The sequence below is a fragment of the Poecilia reticulata genome, chromosome 5, assembly GCF_904066995.2.
Source record: "Poecilia reticulata chromosome 5, P_reticulata-male-v2, whole genome shotgun sequence".
NCBI lineage: Eukaryota > Metazoa > Chordata > Actinopteri > Cyprinodontiformes > Poeciliidae > Poecilia > Poecilia reticulata.
Genome location: NC_088834.1, coordinates 8,817,808 through 8,840,878, shown reverse-complemented (window position 1 = coordinate 8,840,878; position 23,071 = coordinate 8,817,808). Strand labels below are relative to the sequence as shown.

General features: G+C 35.4%; 1 protein-coding gene across 3 annotated transcripts in view; it reads left to right on the top strand.

Annotated features, from left to right (window-relative positions):
* The first annotated feature begins 9,383 nt into the window (after window positions 1–9,383).
* Window positions 9,384–23,071, top strand: part of eya2 (EYA transcriptional coactivator and phosphatase 2) — a 29,737-nt gene continuing 16,049 nt past the window's right edge. Inside the window, exons 1-4 of one of the 3 annotated variants that reach the window (XM_081606970.1) lie at window positions 9,387–10,231; window positions 20,290–20,451; window positions 21,121–21,233; window positions 22,521–22,637. In XM_081606970.1, coding sequence (XP_081463096.1) covers window positions 21,131–21,233; window positions 22,521–22,637 — 220 coding nt within the window. In that variant the 5' untranslated portion in view covers window positions 9,387–10,231; window positions 20,290–20,451; window positions 21,121–21,130. Of the gene's footprint in view, window positions 10,232–20,289; window positions 20,452–21,120; window positions 21,234–22,520; window positions 22,638–23,071 lie in introns of all 3 variants that reach the window. The other 2 variants (XM_081606971.1, XM_081606972.1) reach the window with 2 other exon arrangements.

The window sequence follows — 23,071 nt, the reverse complement described above, 5'->3', positions numbered from 1 at the left end:
TAGCTTGACATAGATGCTAGAGACAAGAAGAGTATAGAAGCTATACTGAAAAGCTGGTAAGAAAATATTTGTTTTTTTCTTCCTTACTCTTTTTTTGTTATTTGTTCTGAGAAGACCAATGCACTATCACCCCTTACGACGTAATAAAAAATATCTTTATGTGGAATGCTGACAGAGAAAATGGGATGAACAGGGGCACGTGAGAGCCTGCGAGGTTCAACCAGTGTAATTTTACAGAAATTAAAAAAATATGTGGAGTGCTTAGAGCTCACCTGCATACAGTAAGCAAACTTTGACAGGTTTCCATCATATTGCCATTTGTCCTCAGCATTTAAATATTTTACCTAATTTCTGTTTCTACTTAATTTCTTTTTATTGATCAATTAACAAATGCCCTCTCATGGTCTATTAAATATCCAGCTATTTCCCTTATGAGCAAATTGAAATTGAAAGCTAAGGTTAACCAACAAACAGCAAATGGTTGGATAATGTCTACAATATTTACTGTTCCACTGGTTGCAGTGTGACTGTTGCTGCCTGAATTAATGTTATTTATTGTCCTTAAATATAAATCATAAATTTATCCAGCTGCATAAACACTTTGCTAACAGCTACGTCAGAATACTGATTAAGAAAGGCCTGCCAATTTAATTGAATCATTCTGCCATTGTTATTCAAATGTTCTTCAGCCATGTTATGATCTCATGAAAATAATTTTAATTGTTTATGGGTCTAGAATTTAAAAGTAGGAAATATTTTAAATGTTAGTTTTACATTTCAAATTTTTAAAAAGCGGGCTATGGGAAAGTGTGTTAGCAGTTTCTTTATTTTAAATATGCCAGAACACGACTTCTCAACATGTTAGACAGGAAAAACTGCATGCTGCATGCATCTAGTTGTGTCAAGTCGACTAGATTTAGGGTTGTGTTTCATGAATGCAGGCATTCAAGAACATCTGTTTAAGAATTATTTTTGACCTACAATTTTACTATGAGAAACAAAACTGCTCAACAATTCAAATGAAAGATGTTTGGGTTTTGTTTATATAACCTTGCTGTTTTTTTTGTTTTGTTTTTACATTTTCTCAATTCCCTTTGTATTGTCTCAACTGAGGTCAAATATGCTTTGTTCATTTCTTATCCCAAATATTACAGTTGGTTTAAGGGTCTTTGTGAAATCCCTACAAACTGAAATGAATTTTGAGAAATGCAGGAGTTACTTGAGTTAGTCAAAAACATAAGATGCTCATATCTGTGAGTCACATTAACTGCAATCTTTAGTTGATTTCATAGAACAACATGGCATGATTTCCCCCGGAGTCTCATTCTTGTTCCCATTTATTTCCAAATTGTAAGTATCCTTAAATCCCCAAATGTTTTTTGCTGCTTCCCAAACGGTGACTGCTGACCTCCAAAATTCACTTCCTTTTGTTGGCATTGATTAAAACGTTTGCTTGCTTTCAAATAAAAGTGCAGCAATAACCCAGACGTGCACATACAGGTTGTGTAATAAAATCTTACTGCCTTCAGCCTTCCAGTCATGAATATCCACCATAACATAGAGAAGAAATTGCACCATGAGATCCCCCACAGGTCTTAAATAATCACTTATCATTGTATGAAAACACAAGATGCCAAAAAAAATCTTTGTCCTATTTAAGGATACTGAAGTGCATTGTAAGAAATTATGTTTTTCACAAATGAAAAACATAATATATATATATATATATATATATATATATATATATATATATATATATATATATATATATATATATATATATATATATGTATAAATAAAATTTCTACTTAAGTTTTTTTAAATAAAGTAACCTCTTTTAGTTTATTTGTCGTTCCGAGTTACCTCAACGGTTTGAACTGTTTTTTTTAAGATGCTTAAACTGATAAAGATAATTTATTATTAGCTGTGTTATTTGGTCATGCTCAACTTTCACAGGGTAAATTGACACAGAAGGAGTTATAAAAACAACAGATTAAACATCAGATGGTATTCTTGTTAGTTAAGTGTTTTAAATTACATAGCTGGCAAAACACATAGGTGTGTCACTAATGGGCATACAATGTTCATGTACGTTTTTTTTAGTAAATATGAGTTTGCTTCATTTATTTATTACAGATAAGCTGATTTTACAACAGCAATATTTGCCTACAAGAGGATGATATAAAATAAATGGAAAAACAAACATTCTCCTCTCGTCACTTTCCTTGGCAATGCTGCGGTATATGTGAGGTACCTGGCACAAGCTACTAACAGCAGCATGACAAAACAACTACTCATTTTTATTGATAAACTCCAATATATCAACTTATAATTCCTATAAAATAATAAGACATTATTATATTAATATGAACATCACTATTTGACAGAGATTTTTAAACTTACACTGAGACATTCATTTAAAAGAATGCTTATTCAACAGATTCCCCGATTTGCAACATCCAACTTATGGTTTATTTGTTGTTTGAAATACAGAAAACAAAAAAAATGCTTATCAATTGACAGTCATGAAGTAAATGATTTATATTTATATTTAAAATCTAACTGACACGAGGCAAGTTTCCACAAAACCATTACCTGAAAGAAAAACATTCAGGGAAGCATTGTCATCCCTCAGCAATGTAACTTCCCAGTAATCACCAGGAAGCTGTAAAACATTCCCTGTGAATTAAACAATAGGGCTTACTACCGTGGTAAAAATATTTCACTCTGTTTCTGTGGTCACATGGACAGAATGGTAAGGCAATACTCTCAACTTGCCTGGCGTTTGTCTGACAATGAGAGAAAAAAAATCCCCTACACTTCCAAGACATTTTTTATTTTATTTTTTGTAAAGGTCTGACGCTTTCCCTTATTTGTGGGAACTAGTAACAAATCTATCTCACCTCTGAGCTTGTGCACAGGAAATGGAAGACTTGAAAGTGTGTTTTTGTGTGTCTGTTCCAGTTGTGGCTGGAGGGTTTAAAAAAGCAAAAAGTGCTGGAAATCTCTCAGGAGATCATCCATCATATGAGAGACTGCTTGAGGTTTTTCTTCATTTGGGTTCATAGGGGAATTATAAATCAAGAGAACTGAGAACAACTGTCAATCGCAACTGCCGTCATCTCAGCACCAGTTTTTCAGAAACATTTCTAGTCTTGTATTCTTGCAATTTATTTTGAGTTGGTTCCTTTCTTTGCTTTTAGGTGTTTTCTGTTATAAATGGCAAATATTGTTACCAGATGCAAGTGACACCTTGGGAACATCTTGTTGACTGACATGATATGTTGAGCGGAACTGTATGCACTTTTCAGTTGCGGATATGTTTGTTCACGTGGGAAAACATTTAGAAAAGTCAAATGAATACCTGCCCAAAGGGTGATCAGTTTCACATTTTCATCGAGACACTTCTAAATCTTTAATATGCTTTCTGCTCTTCCTGGGTCAGGTTAAGGTGACATCCAACAGCATTTTCCCACGCCTGAAGATTGAAACAAGCAGTGGCAACAGGGAAGAGATGCACACCTTTTGACTCTTGTAATTAAATCACTGGATGACAAGTTGTGTTGTCATGGACAACTCCAGATAGCTGAACAACAGATTTAATTTGTATTTCTATTTTACTGTATTTTTCCATGACTATTCCCAAATACATTATCGCTTGCTGTACAAACATTTTATGCAGCATGTCAGACGAGTGGGCAGCTTCTGCATGCTGGAGTTTCATCCTCTTGTGGAAACCAACATGTCTGAGGCTTTCAGCCTGAAACATCTGTTGTAATTTCTGTCAAATTGAACTTTTATTACCTGGTCATTAAAGTCCCAGCAATGGCAAAACCAGATGGGTTCTTGCTGACCTTACAACTGCTTCTTTTTTTATGGTGTTGGTGAAAATTGAACCAAAGGAAGCTGTGTGCTGTATAAAATTAAGGCAATCATTTCCACATTCCTGTGAGGAAGGTGAGGAGGGGTGTAGAGCAGCAGGGACTGAATTTGACAGCATCAATGTATTGTGTGTGTGGCTGTAAGTGTGTGTATATCCTTTCTGGCTCTCTCAGTAAAGACTCAAAACTTGCACATTGACTACTCTTCTTTTTTCAGTAAGTCAGCCTATGCTACACTGTCTGAGAATATAATTTATTTTTCTAAATAATGACAATGAAGGTTCATCACAGGCAGTTGACACCAATGAATTTCATGAAATTTGAGACTTGTCATTTAATTTCCTTTGCTGTCTTCTCTCACATTGAATTACTTTCTAAGTTACATTCACTGATGATTTGATATACTCTCATCTACTTCTTACGTCCCTACAACGTTGGTACACATCAGGGAATGGTAAAATAACTTAAAAGCAAAGATGCTTTTAAGGGGCAAATTTTATATTATACGTTATGGTTGCAAAAAACACCACAAATGCATATAGGCCTATTTTTGTGTTTGTTTGTTTGATTGTTTTACATTTCCATTGTAATTTCTGATGTGATATTATTTTGATCTCTTGTGCTAACATAAAAATGTCAGCAACAACTGAAACATTGTCATATCAAATCAAAACTTTTAAGCAGATTTATTTAAACCCTCCAGCTTTTAATTTTAAGGGTTCAGGGTTCTTCAAGTAGATAATTATTATAAAGTTTATTTGATAGGGACAGACACACATCAACATAGACAAACTGAATAAAACAGCAGTCCCATGTTTGCATCATGGTGCAATAGCAACAGCTAATTCACAGCACTTGTCCCTAGATGGGCTTTTAAAAAGTTACTCTAAAAATTGAAGTGATAATCAGTTAAAATAGCACAACATAATGTATACAAACAGAAAAATGTAAAACATCAAAAATGGGTACAGTTCTGTTTTTGACATAACCAGAGTTATGTTTTATTTTTGAACATAGTAAAACTGGTTACAGACTTTAAATGAACAGGAAGTGAGTTCCAAACAGCAGATCCTCTCACGGACAGAGCACTTGAGCAAAAGTGCTTCTTTGAAAGGGGACCTTACAATTTCCATCCAAAGCTGCTCTGGTAGATCTGCTATTGCCCTGCAGTCTCTGTATGCAATCGCTTAATGGTGTAGGTGCAAGTCCATTTAAACACTTAAAAATCTATTTTAAAACCTACTGTCATAACTGAATCAAGTTCAGCTTTTCTCATTTTACATTGAAAATCTAATTTAATTTAGGAGAAATATATATGTAAACTTATTAGATATATTTTTGACATCTTTAGAGAAATTAAGAGAAAATGGACAAAATCACTTTCCATCCTCCTCAAGCAAAAATATAAAAAAGCAACCATAGGAATTATTTTCAAAGGACAGTTTGGTCTCTATAAAAAAGTCTAAATGAACAAATGGAAAACAGAAGAAAATCCAGATGCTTCCACCCAGGACATGAGGGGCCCCTGAATGTTGTGAGGAATACAACAGTGATGTGAATCATATGCAGTGGCATTCAGTTGCCAGACCCAAAGCAAACTGAAGAATTCTTGGGGTTGTGGACAAATCTGTCAAACGGTTGCTTTCACCTCTAGATTTTAGGAGAATGGTGCTCATTAGATCACGCCAAACAACTTTTCTGGTGGCTGGTGGAAAAGCAGGAGTTGGGAAGAAAACCTTATTATACATTTTTACTACTTCCACTACCAAGTCTTCTTTTTTTGTTATTTTGGTTTTCTACTTGTTAAAACCACATTTACAAGTATGGTAGATCTGAAAGGTGTCAATACTGCTGTTGAAAGAATGAGACCTTGATTAATTGTTTTACTGTCTTTTCTACCTTTAATATTACATAACGTCTGGATAATTAATTTTAGCCTTCCGTCTTCTTTGGTAGGTTATGCTGAGCATGTACTCCAAATTGTCTTGACTCCAAATTGAACATAATTTAATCCCGCCATCTCCCCAGACCATAATGTCGCTACCACCATGTTCCCTGTAAGTATCATATTCTTTTGTTGATATGCAGCGTTGTTTTGTTCCAAACAAACCTTTTGGAAATGTGGCCTAAAGTTGCCTTTTATCTGACTGTAACTCATATTCCTGCGTCTTTGGAAGGTTTCATCCAAGCCTGGATTCTTTTCTTTGGAAAGAATAAGCAGAGGTTGGCAGAAACTAGTTGCATTTACTGCTACATACTTACAAACTAGAATGCATGCTGTTTGGTAATTTTTTTTTATTATTATTATTCAAAGTACCAGAACCTGCAATAATTTTAAATTTTGACTGCATGATTATATCATTTAACAAATTATGTCAGATTAAAGTACTTCTCAAGTAATTAGTACTTAATAATACGGATACCTTATTCCAAAGATTTGGAAAATACATTTGGTTGCTGTCATAGTAATAATCCATTCAATACTTGGAATCTAGCTTACTTTTGTCAGGCATTAGCACCAGAAAGTATTATTTTACTTTTCAGTTTCCCTCAATGATAAATTCACATAAGGACGCTCCACACACCATCAAAACTTTCCCACATGTATACAATTTTTTTATTTTTTTATTTCTTTTACTTTAAATTCTGCTGACAATCAACAAACCATGTTTCTCTCTGTGGGGCAGTTAGCGAAATAACAACACACAATGGCAGTGTGTCAGCAGATGAAGCAGCAGATAGCTGAGACCTAAGGAGGAAAACAGAGACAATGGTGGGTTTTATTTCTCCACCTTACATTCCTGTCTAAAGGATTAACAGGCCTGCTTCCCCTCTTTTTATACCAAAAGCAGTCCAGTTCATGTCTGAGCATACTGTACATTCCAAAGCTATTGTTATTGTTTCCTTTCGTGACATCATATCACTTTGTTTTTATTAGATTTTTCGTTGTTCCATTTTTTTAATGTTAAATATTGAAACATTCGGTTGCTCGGTAGCTGCACTGCCATTAAATTGAATCTTAAATAGATCTTTGGCTATATCAGCTGCAGACCCTCTCTCAGTGCAACTTTTAGCGAACCCCAAACTATCAGAGGAAATGAAAGCAGAAATCATTCTAGAACTGTGTAATTAGTATTGTAAAGGTTGTAATACAGGGGTATTTTTATGATCTTCTTTGTGTAATAGAAATAAGACACAAGTCATTTTTGTATGTTTACTGAATAAAGAGTTACTCATCTCTGATGTATCTTTAGGGCTGTTTTTGTAAACCATTTTTTTTTTTACATTTACAACATAACCCAGTCTTTTCTGTAATATTTCTGTATTAATATTTCTATGTTAACAACAGCTAGCCTTAATCATATCCCAATGAGTGTATTTATTTAAACAAAGCAGAAAGACACTGATCCAAAGTACTGAACATAGCTGATAGCAATGTTATGGCTTGTGAGATAAATGCACTTTCTCACTCTTTAATGAAAAAACTTTACTGCCATAAGGTGTGTACATTGAGTAGGCTTTATAGCCACTCACATTATTTAACATTGCATTTTCACCTGATGAAATGCAGATAAAATGAATACAACAAGAATTAAAAGATGCAACCTGAAACTAAATATTTTGGCCTTTTGGCCTCCAATTTTAATAGAAAATTGGAATGAGTAGTTTATGGAAACATTTTATTTGAACATTTCCTGTCTTGGAGCAAAGAGGGTAGAAACTTGTGAGAACCAAAGCGTAGCCTACTTTCATTGCAGATAGTTTTATAAAGGTATTAATGTGCTACTTTATCATCATATACTAAATGGACTCCTCGGGTGTAAAATGGTTTATTATGAAACTGACTTATGATACGTATGCCAGACAGATATACTCTCCTGTGCTCTCTGTAGAGTCAAATCTTGTACTGAAAAATTACATCTTATATTGTGTAATTATTGCAATGTTTTTTTTTTATGTATCTGCAATTATTCTTGCAAATTGCCCTTTGGGGACAATAAAGTTTATCTGATCTAATCTTACTTCATGTATCGGCACTTTCAGACGAGGAATGTTTAAACCAGATGTTTATTCATAGTAGTCTCAAAACGCCAGCATGGTTCACTGCTACAAAAATCTCTTTTGTTTACGAAGTTACAGGTTTCTACGTTTATTTCCTTCTACTTGCTGGTGGTGTTACCTTTGTGCCAAATGAAACAAGTTCGAGCCTGCTTCATGGGATGCCTGAAACAACTACTGTTAAAAGCAAAATTTTAACCAAAGAAGTTCTGGTTAGGGGAGAGTGAAGCAACAACACTGAAGATGTGGGTGGCAATTCCTCTGAACTGAAGGTAACTCTTTATCTACATTTGACACTCCTTTTTGATTTTTCTTTTGCAGTGAGTCTGCTCGGCTACTTTTTATTAGAATTAACATGAAAACATAGCTCCATGGATGAATAAATATGAGAGAAAATGTAAAAAACAATGTTTCAGCATATCCATGGAGTTTGGTAGTTTTTCTTTTCTGACCACAAAAAGCAAACTACAACTGAAGAAAATAACAAGATATTTATTAGCCATAGATGGTCAGTCATATCAGCACCATCCCAGATGTAAAATACTATGAATCTTCACCTATGTGCCCTCACATATCCCATGTCTGTGGCTGTGGAGATTACTTTAGCAAGATCATCCTGTTGTTTCTGGTAAGAAGGACCTGTTTCCTACCAAATCAACGTTCTGTGCTGTGAAACACTCTCTCTCAAGTTACAGAAAATACACAGAGACAATGGCACATATTCTAGTCACACATGAAGCAGACATGAACACACACATATAGAGGATGACACACCTGAATCACATTTCCTCAGTTTTAAGGGAACCTCTGGAAATGGCGGTTGTCCTAACAGACATGAGGCAAATACCGACTTCCTGTTCAGCAGGTGTTGCTTCCATGTGACCTGTTTTGTTAACCTTAATGTTTCTGTCACATTTTCCAACAGGAAATAAGTGACAATATTGAAAGGTGAGCTAGTAAACTAGAACAACACTTTTCAGTAAGTGATATAGATGTTTATTTTTATAGCACCTTGCATACATTATGTCAAAGCCTTTTTTTTTTTTTACAAAAAAAACACAAACACTGATTCATTCAAATAACAAAAATATGATATTCTACTAACAGCAAAAATATTATAAATGTTACATATGAAACTAATACATTTTCAAACCTAAAAACATACCAATAACATTACATCCCCAAACACTCTTTCATATTACAGAAAATATGTCTTAATCGTAAAACAGCTTTTATCATTTCACTTTTATTGTCTGAATGTGGACCCATATTCTAATGTACATGTAAAAACCCAAACTTTATGAGGAAAAACTCTTTTATGATACTATGATACTACTGGAGTTTACTTCAATCTCATTGTGCAGCGACAAAGCAATACATTCTAAATTCTAATTCTAAATTCTGTTATGGTTAACAAAGCAATTTTTAAGCGTTCCATGTTCTAAAATATACAATAATGGGATGATATGGAATTTATATTGGGATTTTAGTTTGTCTTTAGTTACAATGAAGAAAATTAAGTCCATGCTCTTATTAAAGAGGACAATTAAATCAATGTAACTGCGAAGATTAGTAAAAATAAACTTAAATACAACTTAATTCTTGTGAAACAAGCTGCATAAATATAGTGGGTCACAATTTTTAGGGTATTCTGGTAAGTAGACTATTAACAAAATGCAGCAAAGACAACAACGTCTTGATAAAGGTGTCAACAGCTTTTGTGCAGTGTGGGGAAATCTTCACATCTGCAACAAACACAGATAGTCTCGAGCATCAGAGGGTCGCTGTGCAAACAGGCACGGAACTCTTGACCAAACAAAAGATTTAAAGCGGAGATAGAACGAGGCTGAGACAAAAAGGGGGCACGCGCCCACACACACAGCACGTATTCAAGCCGCGTGCTATGCAGGACGCGCGCACTGTTCAGAAGTAGTAGGAGGAGGACGCGGAGGAGGAGGAACCAAAAATCTTCGCTCATTTACTTAACATCACTTCCCCACCGCCGGGAAAGCAAACACTCCTCCTGGATCTGCAGAGGAGCAAGAAGTAAGATCGATGCCGACTGTGTGTCTGCAGAAAGCCGTCACCTGGACCTGCAGACCGACAGCGATTTTATTTTTATTTTTTATATTTTTAAATCTCTCCTCAAACACGTTGAGGGGCTCCGAGTCGACAGGAGCGCTCACGTTGGGACACTTGGAGAAGTTTGCGGGGAAGCTCCTCCAGGCATGGAGCGGCAGCTCCTCTGACTGACGGCCGGTGGATTTTTCTTGCATTCTATGTAAATAATGGTGAGTGTAAAAATTATTGGTTTGTTTTTTCATACAGAGAGTTAGTGTCGTCGTTTAATTTGGTTTACGATTACGCTTACACATTTCAAAGCGGGTTTAGCACTAGGCTACTCATTTAAAATATGCTGCGTTGCAAAATTTTTCAAATTCATCTCAGTTTAGGACATAACACTTGATTTGCATACATATATATATATAATGTTGGATTATTTTACATTTGAACTTGTCTTTTAAAGAAAAATCTTGATAAAACACAATAACCTAAAATAGCCAAAGCCTTGTTTTTAAATTACGTCACATAGCCTCTAACAATTTTTTTCTATATTTGTTTTAAGTTAAAAATATATTTAAAAAAACTTAATATCTGTGCCTAACTGTATTGTATTTTTAATGCCAAATGTATAAGCGTATTGCATACCTTAAATACATTTTCAATTTAAAATTAAATTTAACAAAATAAAATATTATTAATTATAACAATAGTGTTAATTAAACTATGCCATAGGTTAAAACATAATTACGTTTGCACTCACTCTGAATTTTTAAGAAGTGATTTAGAGGAGCAGGAACTGGCCATCAGCAAACGGTTTATTTGTCTCCCAACGTGCTATTTAAAGATTCAGGGTGAAAGTGCGTGAAGGGCCTTCGCTTTTAATTGAACATTTTGTTTTTCTTGGTTCTGGTTGAATCAATGCTATACTTTCTGCTCACTTTCTGCCTAACTACAGAAGATTATATCCAATTCACTGACAGGCCTCCAGCAGCCATGCAGACCGTCATTAAAGGAAATTAGGGGAGCCACACTTCAGCATTTTTCAAAGCTGGTATTCATTTTTTTTCTTTTCCAAGGACCCCTTCATGACTTTAGACCAAAAAGTCTCTCTCTGATTTTTTTTTTTAACACTCATCCCTTTATTTTTTTTTTCGACTACAGATTTAGAGCTGCAACCATTAACCTAGTTCCTCCTTTGAAAGACATTATGAAAATATATTTTATGATATATTTAATGCAATTGTATTTTCTGGTAAATTTTATCTTTTTATTTTTATTATTTTGCTTGATTATTTATGTAATTGGAAAAAAAATGTTTATCCGGGCTAAATCCATTTTCATGTTCCACAGAACAAGTTTTTATTTGCATATATTCCTGTTGGAAAGTAAAGACGTGTAAATAGATTGTACGGAGGCTGATTCTTGGAAATTTCTCTCTCACCAGTAGGTTTTTCATTACAGAGTCAATGCACATCTTTTCTTGTCAGTTTCAATTATCTGAAGCAAACCTTCAGAGAAAAAGAGAATATTAGTTTAGATAGCACCTATATCATGTTTCTATTCTCAATGGGCTGTAAATCCTAGTAAATCTCCTGTATTTTAAGCCCCACAAATAACATCCAGGGGTCTGCTGGAGGATGCCGAGCGGTGTGCTCAGACCACATACCGAACGTGTGGGCTCGACTGTGTTTGATTTAACACTGTGGTTCCTCTCTTAATAACACCAGGCCCCATTTCTGGACTGCCTCTCGATGGCTGACCCGAGGCCCTTCTCAGTTGATCTCCCCTTCTCTCCCCTCAGCCTTCATGGTTCTTATTACCCGGTCTGATAAATTGTGAATAAGCAGCAGCCTAAAAAGTCCTGGGATGTGAAGAATTCCCCATCCTGTACACTGAAGGCCCCCCACCTCTGAGCCCCCCTAAGAAAACACAAATTAATTCCAAACCTCTCTGTAGCCAAACGTTTCTGGAATGATAAATATTTTCATAGGAAGTTCTGCTCTTCCTGACTTTATCTGCCCCAATTTTATTATACCCCTTCACAGCTGCTCGCGTCTTAATGTCTCTCAGCTTCTGTGAATCCCTCTTTCTTTTCCTTTTTCTCTCCATCCTTCCTTGTTTCACTGGCTGGTACAATTGTACCTGCATGAATTCAAGGTTGCAGAAGAACTTTCCAGCAAAACCAAATAGTTTACTTTTTTTTCCTGGCATGCTGCTCATTTAGTTTTCCTTATTTTTGCTGCTGCAGAAGCTCAGATAGTTTAGTATTGTTTAATTTCCTTGTCTTTGAGCTTTAACAAGTACACTGAATGTTGAGAGTGTAGGTGTGGTTATTGGCATTTACTTGCTTCATTGAGGTCATATTTGCATGACTGTTACAACACTTTGTACATAATGTATGGTAAAAGAAATATATTTATTACAAGCAACTAGTTTGTCAGATGTTTGATGATTGCTTGAGACAACATTTAATTCAAACACTAAAGACAGTAAGATATAACCATACTTTTCAGTAAATAAAAATAATGACATTTACTTTTAAATGGTTCTTTATATGTATTTTTTAAAATATATAGTTGTATTTAATTTTGTCTTTCTTAAATAAATCATGAAATAAAAAAGAAAATGGAGGAACCAGTCTGTACTGCCAATTTCATCTGAACAAACAGCAATTAAAGTAAAGGACTTTAACTTGCCTTGTAAGAAAGTGTTGGATTATCAAACGGTCCTTCAGTTATGATTAAATACAACACATCTCCTAGCAACATTTTATTAAATAAACATTCATAAAGACACTGTTTTCCATTTAAGCAGCATTAAGACGTACATGAAGATGTCAACTGAGGTTTTAATGTGGTTAAAAAGCTGTGGAGAAAACGTTGTTAAGGTTGATCAAATGGGCTAACTGTGTCTGACTTTTAATAGCTTTTGAATTTTTTATTTATTTCTATAAATATAGAAATATCCTCACCCCCATTTTTCATATCCAGTTAGTCCCCAGAGAGCTCTTGGGTCTGGCTCAGTGGTGGTGCTCGTTGGTCTGCGAGTGAAACAAACCCTGTGCTGTTGGGCAGAGGGCAGCTGTCCCCATTACTTATCGCTGCTCTCTTTATTTCATTTTGGAAATAGTAAAGCCACAAATGTCATAAGCAACACTTTAAATAACAATGTTTCTACTTTTTGTATCTAAATAAAATTTTTTTGGCGATAAAATATTTTCTCAATTCTTTTTTTAGTATTCATTTTATAAAGATAGTCTTTCCACCAACTACCTTAAATTTCAGTTCTTCTTTCTCCATGAACTTACTCGATCTTCAATCATGAATCTCACTCTGCTTCATTCTTTCTGTCTCTTTTCCCCTTATTCATTAATTCTACTTAAAAAGATGTAACTGAACCTTGCTGCGGCTGTAGAGCTTATGAGCCTCACCTACCAGTTAGTTCTGTCTGACCAGCTGTTAGCAACTAGGGCGGCCAGTTGCCATCTTGTGCAGAAGAGCCTGATTGAGGGAGGACCTTTTCATCCTAATGACTAATAAACCCGAGTGTGGAGTGTGTGTGCCCCTGCGTGCGAGAGCGAGTTCATTAGCGAAGGCAGGAGCAGTCAGGCGTGTGTCACTTCTGAATGTGCGAGCGCATGTTTGACCACCCTCCCATCTCTGGACCAGATGTTTGTTACCTGGGAGCCAGACCACCATCTGACTGGGGTCAGCCTAGTCATCTCCTACAGGCTGGTGGGAGGTCTACCAGCTGTCTCTCTGCCTGACCCTCCGTCCCGGGGCACTGATTCTGAGGGAGACTGGGTCTAGGCCATGGAGTAGGTGGTCCCACTACAATTTTGCAATATTACACAGGGGCATTTTTAAAATATACTCTTTTTCCTTGTTCTTGGACATAGAAGATGGATCCAATCTTTCCTAGGAGACAGTGTATTTTAAGGGGAATTTAAAAACAAATAAGGGTTGCTTAAGAAACAGAGATACAGATTTCTGTAGCAGACGATTTTGGTTACTTAGAGACGCAGAGAGGGGGTCCTGGGACTGAAAACGTCTTGTTGCAGAAGTCACTCAAGTGAAAAGAAAAGTCCATCAGGCCTGAGGGTAAAGTTACAGAGCGCAGACTGAGTCGACAACAGCTTCCCTGCTGCCAGAGATTAATTGGACCCCGTTGTTGAATCCCTCTGTTTCTGGAAATGGAGCTCTGGTCTGTTGTTATATGTAGTCTGTGTTGACTAGATTTAGGGAGCGTTAGTCAGGTTTGTGTGTGTGTGTGTGTGTGTGTGTGTGTGTGTGTGTGTGTGTGTGTGTGTGTGTGTGTGTGTGTGTGTGTGTGTGTGTGTGTGTGTGCAATTATGGTTTTTAACTTGTCATAAAGGATTAATCATGAAGGTCTTAAGTGGTCACTCATGTTTCCAGTTTATAGCTGGTAAAGCAAACATTGTATCTCAGTCACTATAAATTATATGTATTTAGGCATCTTTTCACAATTAGAAAAAAATATTTTACCATGTGAAGTTATTTGAAATAATAAAAAACAGGGGGATAATGTAGAAAGCAGATGAGCTTCAGTAGAAAATGTCTTAATAAATTAAGCATTATTTTTACCATCCAAAACCTAATCTTTCTACTATGTAACTGTAAATAACATCTGTGTTTTGCTTGGTGGGGTGTGGTGAGCACCAATTGCACACATCTACTGTTTTGACTTAGCAGCCATAAAAAGTTCTAATCAGTTGTATCAGAATAATTAAAAACACAATCAAAGCTCAGTTTCAACAGATTAACATTTGTTTGAAAATGCTCTTTGCTTCAGAGGAGTATTTTTGTGCACACTTCTGAAACTCCAGACATGCACACAAAGATTTTTTTTTAACTAGTGCAGTTGACTGATTGATTCAAAGTCACAGTGTAAAAGATATTCATAAGCATTAAAATTATGTAACACAGTGTTGTCTTCTGACTGTTGCATCACATTAAAATAAACACTTGAAGGCTTCGGTATCTGGTTACATAAACATACCTAAAACAAAAAATGACTGAGCCGCAGTCCCTCATTGGTGGTGTTTCAAATTTACTTTGAAATTTGTGCCGTACTGTCTGTTGTTTTTGGCGTACTTTCTATTTTGTGTACATTACATGGTATTTGGTTCCAGACATTAAAGTATACTTGTTTAGAAATAGGAAGTGTTTAGTTAGGACACAAATTAAAAACATCATTACATTTATGCAAGGAAATACACATGGTTATGATTAGAGCTGCTCCTCACTCTTATTTTTTACCCATCATTACAACATCCTCACCATGCCCTCAGAGCATTAGTAACTTTTCACAAAAAATGTATTCCAATTAAATTTAAGCCTGGTCTTTAACTGGGTTATTTTAACACATAAACTTGCTAGTGTCATAATTACTCCGTTGTACCTCTGTGCTTTTGTTTTAGATTGCTTTTCTGCCTGAAGGTCAATGACGACCTTAGTCTGGAGTTTTTGCAGCTTTTTATGAACGATTCTCCCACCTGATCTGTGGATCTCTGCAGGTCATCCAGCTTCTTGTGTAGCCTGTCAGTTTAGGTTTGCAGATGTGTCATATTTTTTTTTCCATTTTCAGATTATGCGTTGAACTATCTATGAGATGCTTGCAGCTTATATTTGTTTTGAATCATAACTGCGCTTCAAATTTCTCCACTACTTCATTCTTAATATTTTTAGTGTGCTCTTTATCATCCAGATGTTTGTTTACTCATTTTCTCTAACGAACACCTGTGAATCTCCTCTATTTTGGCTTGCATGTTGAATCATTTCCATTCTTTTATTCTACACTACCTTATGAAACTCATAGTGATGTAGAATTGTTTCTTCCTTTTCTCTTTCCACTCACCTTTTGTTTCCCCTTGTCCTTCTCTGTATCAGCTGTGTGTCAGTAATGACTAAAGAGAGCTGTAGATGGCAGATGGCACCATTCCCCTCCACCCCCCAAAAAAAAAAAAAACTTAACAGTGTCCTACAGATCCAGATAGTGCCCTCCTTGTTATCAGCTTCTAAGAAGAGACATCTCTGTGCAACAGTGATTCAGCCCCTCCAGCTTTTCCCCAGGCACTTACACTGACCGTCTAAATTAGGGGCTCCAGGTGGGGTTCCATATGGTATGATTATAGACTGGCAAGTCACCTCTTCAAGCTGTTGATTGACTGTTTCAATAAAGGTCAGGCCATCAGACTAACATTACAATGTGCAATATGACTCTTTTGTCACGTTGAGACAAACAGGAACACATTTCAAATATTTAGATCATAAATGCATTCTTAGTGAGATAAAGATAAAGACATTGAATTTCATATAACTTGACTTGTGTGAATAATTGAAAAGACCAACTGAGGCTTATTTATTTGCTACTAGCCACCAGTCAAGTGATGGCAGATACTTTGTTTTATATTTATGGTATAAATAAATTATGTTAAAAAAAGAAAGAAAAAAGTATTTGTATGTATAAGAAGGGTACCTCCATCAGTTTTTGTTTTTCGTAATTTAGCAACCAATAAAGCATACTTTGTGTTATAGAGTTAAACCCAAATTTATTTATATCCCTGGATGTTTAGGTTTTGACTGGAAGTGGGGATGATGATCATCATTCATCAATCATTTATCATGATTGTGACATAATTTCTAGATTTACATTTATTATGGCAACAATTAACTACATTACGAGGCTAAGAAATATCAACAACTAAAAGGATTGTTAGAACAATTTTTTTTCACTGTTGGCTCCATAAAATCAGCAATAAATGTTTTCTTAAAAAAATAAATACAGTTATTGTATGATGCTAAACCTGCACTAACTAATTATGTCAGCTGTGTCCTGAAGCACCATATTAAGTAATGTGTAAATAATTTTTATTAGAGCAGTATTTGTGTTTGTGGGACTTTAACTTCAGTTCCTATGTTATTACCAAGAAAAAGTTAACAGTGTATTTTTTGAATAGTTTTTAATCTCACTTATTGTTATTCCATTAAAACCCCAAAACATTGTGAGTAAGCTTTCCATCCATAGTGCTTATCCCCAAGTTAAAGTAACATTAACATTTTAGAATCATGAAAACTCCAGTGGAAACATGCAAAGCTGACCAGAACTAAAAGAAAGCTTTAATTGCTGTAAATGCAAATGAAGATTTTTTTTTTTTCATTGATTAAGAAGGGTGTAGATCATTTTTAACCTGGCTATTTTTAAATATAGTTTTTTTCAAAGAGAAACTCTTTTGACAAGATGTTATTATGTTTTGATAGATAACTGTCTCCTATTAAAAACAAACCTTTTGGTAAATCTGCCAGGGGTGTGAATACTTTTTGGCTTAACTGTGTAGCTCAAGGTTATCAGATCGTCTTACAAAAATGATCTAATACTGCCAGCAGTTGCCGTTTACACTCAGGAGGTTTCGCACAAATTGGTGAAATGTGCATAACTTTTATGATTTATAACGCTGTGGAATGTGTTGTGAAACACAAAACCCTTTGGTTGCTGAGGGCACTTGATATTCCTAGTTATGGAGAACTAACATGTCTTCTCTGCTTCAACCGTTGAAGTAGAGAAACTCATCAAAGTAAAAATATATGCCTTTTAACCAAAAGACGTTATGTCAGAGTGCTTACGTCAATTATTACATAAACCATTAAAGGTGCTTAAGTTTATGAAAATATACTGTTTGACAACCTGAAAAAAGTAGCAAGTGGAAAAAGTTCTTTTGCTCCTGTACAAGTTAAACTTTGGTAAAATATTTTTTCCCTTTTTACCACATTTACTTACGGATAAACAAATGCAAGATTATGATTGAATGTCACGAATCCCCACAATGACATTCTTACATGGCTTCAGATGTTAGAGGTCATTGAAAACATCAACTAACTATTTTTTAACTGTGTTCAAAACTCATTCAGTGCTGTGTAGTCATATTTTTATTATTAAATAGCTTAGTTATTGGAACGCTCTTTGAAGAGTTTATACTCTCATTTGCACTTAATGCATAACACACAACATAAAAGCTAGAATTTGATATCCGTGAAAGAAGCAGCGGTCTAGCAGATCCCTGGAACCCAGGTGAAGCTGGTGGAACTGGCCTTGTGGCCTTGTGGCCCCCTGTGGCCCCGCTGAGTTTGTTTTAGCTTTAGTTTCAGACCTCGGCTCTCCACGGCTCTGCTGAGCTCCGCTCATCTCCCCTCCGGTGTCCTGTAGTTCCCATGGCCTTGGACGCCCTGCTCTTGGGCCTCACCCTGAACAAGGAAGTGCCTCGGTGGTGACACACACAGTTCTTGAAGATGTATATGTGTGTCCATTTTGAAATCAAGAGCATGCTAAATTACCATAAATTTTAATTTTGATCTGAGAGAAGATCGAGGATGTGCAAAGCACTGTCCTCATACTGTTCCTTGCCCACAATCATTGTCATTTTGTAGGGCATCAAAGTCTGTTATGATAAAGCTCATACCAGGATTAATGGAAGTTTTGGACTATTTCTGCTTTTGATAACATACACAAATTAAAGTTTACGCATAACCCTTAGCATTTTTTTTATAAAATACAAAAAAAAAGAAGAAAAATATGCATAAATCTATTTTTGTCTTTTTCAAATATTACTTTTTGTCAGTTTCTCTTTCTTTAAAAACATTTTTGCCTCAACAGCTCACAATTGTCAACTCTCTATCTGGTCATGTTTTCAACAAGGTTAAAATTTCAGCATTTTAACCTTGTTAAAATTTCAGCATTTTAACCTTGCAGTTGCTTTTGGACCACTCTGTGGTCCAAAAGCAACTGCAACAAGAAGGAGAAAAAAAAGGAGAAGTAAAGAAAATGGAATACTGGTGGAATTCCCAAATTAAATGTGACAGTTTCGTTCTAACATAAACAAAAATTAAATACTTTGGTAGAATATTCTGCATTTTTAAGAAACATTAACTTTCAACAACATGCATTTTTCCTTAGGACTAAAACAAAACCTAATTTAAAAAGGGACAAAACATTGTAGTTGTGGTACATTTTAGGGAAAATATTTATATACAATTCATGGTTTGCAGAAACCTTGTTCAGACTGTCTGAGAGACTCTTTTGTGCAGCACAAGCCACAAGAAAACATTGCCAGAAGCTAATGATTCTGCACAAAAAGTACAGAGAAATTGTCCATGTGGGCAATTTGGATGGAAGATGTTAATTTTGAAGCTTCTTGGGTGATACTCTTTTATTGCATGACAATGTAAAACTCATTTCACCATTTACAACCATACTGGTATTCCTACAATTTCCAGTTCATTAAAGGCTTGATAATGTTTGCATTGCTCCTAAAAATCCTAAAAAATTTTTCTTTTTGTCCAAAGGGTCAGTCTGAATATGACATCCTCATGGACTTTCTTTGACCTTCTTATTGTTTTGAGTATTAATCGATCAATCCATTGGTTCAATCAAACAAATCCTTATACAGGCAAAGAGTAACTAGCATTTACAGTCAATTATGGTTGAAAATGAGTAGTTACAAAGATTTGTCCTTGTCATGCTAACATACATTTTTTTTACCATTTATTTCAAGAATTAGAGGATATGTACATCTATTTCAGCTTGTATTCATAATTTTGACCCTGTATGGGATATAGATTATACATTATTAATTAAATTTTATACCATTAGCTCTTGTTTTTTCCATATGTTCATTATTTACTAGTAAAAAGGAATTCAAAAATCAAAGTGCAAAATTTATATGGAATTCATTCATCACATATGACCAGTTCTCATTACAACTGTATCATAAGCTGAATTAACATATAAAAAAATCGAAATGCGTTTATATTTGGATTATCTAGTAAATTAAAATCTCAGTAAAAATAAATTTTATATCTGATGTTAATCAGAGAGCCGTTCGGGGGGTTTAATCCACAATGAGAAGGGCAGGAAAACTAAAACAAAATCTCCCGTCTTATCTTGCCCTGTTTAACAAAGCTCTACTGTTTGCCATTGAGACTAGCATATTAAAAAACGCACAGTACTGTCTCTTGGCAGCTAACACTGCTTTGTTCTTGGTGTTTATATTCTTCTGCGGTTAGACAGCCTGAATATTTTCAAGGTGCAGAAAGTACAGGTGCCAGTCAGAAGCATAAATCAACAATTTTCCAGGAAACATAATTTATAATTTGACTGTAACTGAATTTGCTAAATCTCTTCACACTAAGATAGCATTTAAGCTCTCATTTTTGCTCCATACTTTCACATTTTGCCTCGTGTTTATGGATTTTTTTTTCTTCTTTTTTAGCTGCCAAAAATCTGATGAAAGCAGAAAGCAGGTCATCGAGGATCAGTGAACTCCATATCTGGGCCCTGATTGTTTCCACAGGAGAGTTGACGTACTCAGAGGAACCTGATTTAAGAGGAGGGTGACAGGATAAAGAAGATACGGCCCTCTCAATAGGAGCAGGTAAGAGAGAAAAAGGAAAAGAACAAAGCAGAAAGTCCCTGAAGTTATCAAACAGGTTTTGTGACCTTATTGTAAATCACATTGCCAAAAAAAAGAACATTTACTTAAGATGTTTCCTTAGTTTTTGATCAGTGAGATTTTTCAGTGCATGTAATGTAACTAATTTTAGCCCTAAAGAATCGTCTATTTATTTTTTCATACTTTTCTTTTTTATTAAAAGTTTTGAGGTTTTTTCAACCGACCATGTTTCTTAATTTACAGCTCTTCTCATTGACGGCTTCATATTCAGAGCTTTGCACTTTGAATTGCCTTGTTGCTGAAAAAATGCTATATAAATAAAATTACCTTACCTTACCTTTGGTACCTAAGTTCGTTGTGACATTTGGCACTACATTTAAATAGATTTATGATGCAGTGCATCATGTCTTCTTGCATTTGCGTAGAAGATTAAAATAAAAATAATAATAATAATTTAGAATTTTGATTGTGAGACAAGTCCAACTGTATTTGTGCTTTTTAGAAGCTTGTTAAAGTTAGAGGTAAGCAACGACTCAGATTTTCGTCTGTTGTTCTCTGACTGAAAAAAGTTCTTCACTCCACAATAAAATTTCCAATAAAAGAACAAATGTTTTGCTGTAACAACCTTATTTTATGCCTTCTGTCTTGTAGGATCAAAGCCATGGCTGCATACGGACAGACTCAGTACAGCTCTGCCCTTCAACCCGCAGTGCCATACACAGCTTATACACACCACACACAAGGCTACAGCATGCCCTCTTACAGTGAGTACAAACAAACTCAGTACTATGTTTGAAAAATGTGTTATTCCTGTAAAAAGTTAGCTCTGTGAGCTAACTTTAATAAAAGACTGAATGGTAGGTCAATTCAGTATCTTCTGGAAATGTCCACTATTGTTTCATCAGTCCTCAGAATATTTTCCCCAAAAATGTGTTGCTTTTATTTTGGAGAACTTTGAACAGACATTTCTGTTGTTTTTGTTCAGTTGTGGTTTCCACCTTGATTCTAACTGCAGTATCATAAATGCTGACCTCAACTGTGGTTTTTAGTTCTTTAGATGTTAATCTGACATTATTTATCACCTCTTGGATGAATCACGGATGTGCTTTTAAGAGTAATTTTGGTAAATCACTCACTCCTGGGTGGGATGTTTTTTTTATCAATTTGTGGATAATGTTTCACTCTGGATCACTAGAGTCCCAAATGTTTTGAAATTGCTTTTTAACTCTTTCTAAAATAAGGTATGTAACTTAATCTGTTTTTGAATTTCAGTAGAAAGGGGTCATAGTGTGTTTCTTTTTTAAATATTTTAGGATACTTCATGTTGTCAGGAAAGTTCTATTTAAGTAACGCTTTAATTCTGCATGTCTGGAGGTAATCAGGCCTTGGTGAAGTTGAACTCAGCTGTACAAAATGGGTGATCCTTTATGATGTTCCGGTGGCATCTTGTTGGCATTCTGACATTTCAGATTTCCTGGGCCATGTTAGTTGTTGTATCATAAAACATGTTGCATCTATAAAAACATATATCAAACATAAAGTCTTTGAGGTTCCTGACACGTTTTTATTATGACCACAAAACTGACAAAATATAAAGTCCAAACTATAAAAAGATTTTTATTTTATTTTACATTCTGTCATGTCATTTCTGGTATTTTTGCTAATTTGATTGCATTTGGTTGCAGGACACAGCCTAAGTTTAGACACTGGTTTTCCGTGTTTAATCCCACAGAGAGTCGCAGTACAGCTTGTGCCTTCTAGTGCTAAACAGTAAAGCATGTTTATTGCCTTGTGAAAATATTGTCTAATTCAAGAAATGATCACATAATTTTTTATTGACTTACAAAAGCAAAAACCATGGCTAATTTGCTGTCTAGATTTTGCACATCCAGATAACTAGTCATAGTTTGAGCTTCCAAAAGCAAATGGTGGAATTGTTTGGTCATAGTTAAATAGCCGAGATCAGTAGATTAAACTCGTATTTTACCGTAGTGGATGCCCATATGTTTTATGTTGAATATATCATAAATGTTGTGTTGTTTTTATTTTAGACATAAAAACAGAGGATGGTTTGAGTCACTCTCCGGGACAAACAGGACTCCTGGGCTACTCAAACTTCAGCGGCACCCCTCCGAGCCAAAGCCTCTACAGCTACTCACACACACATGGTCAGTTTAAAACAATACATTCACTGCATGTGAGGGCCCTCTGATGCACTTGTAGGCATAGCCTTTCTAACTCATATTTGATTTAACTACAGGAGCATCCATAGCTGCTGTAGTCCTCCTTCTATCTCCTCTCCTCTCTTCTTTTTTCTTCACCACCACACCTGTTCTCTATTAGCTGCGGTCTGGGCTTCTGGCGTCAAAAGTCTATTCACCCCTCCTCTTTTCTAGGGGTCAGGCCCCCTTTCTCCACTCAGACCAACAACACAGCATGCAACCGTTTGTTTCTGTTTTTCTGACGGAAGAAGGACCGAATATTATGTGCACACAAAAGCAAAGAAACAAAGCAGACAGATGGGGAAAAAAACCACAATATTTATGGCACAACAAAAGCTGGGCAGAAGTGCTTTCTGATAAAGGTACTTAGATAAAGATGT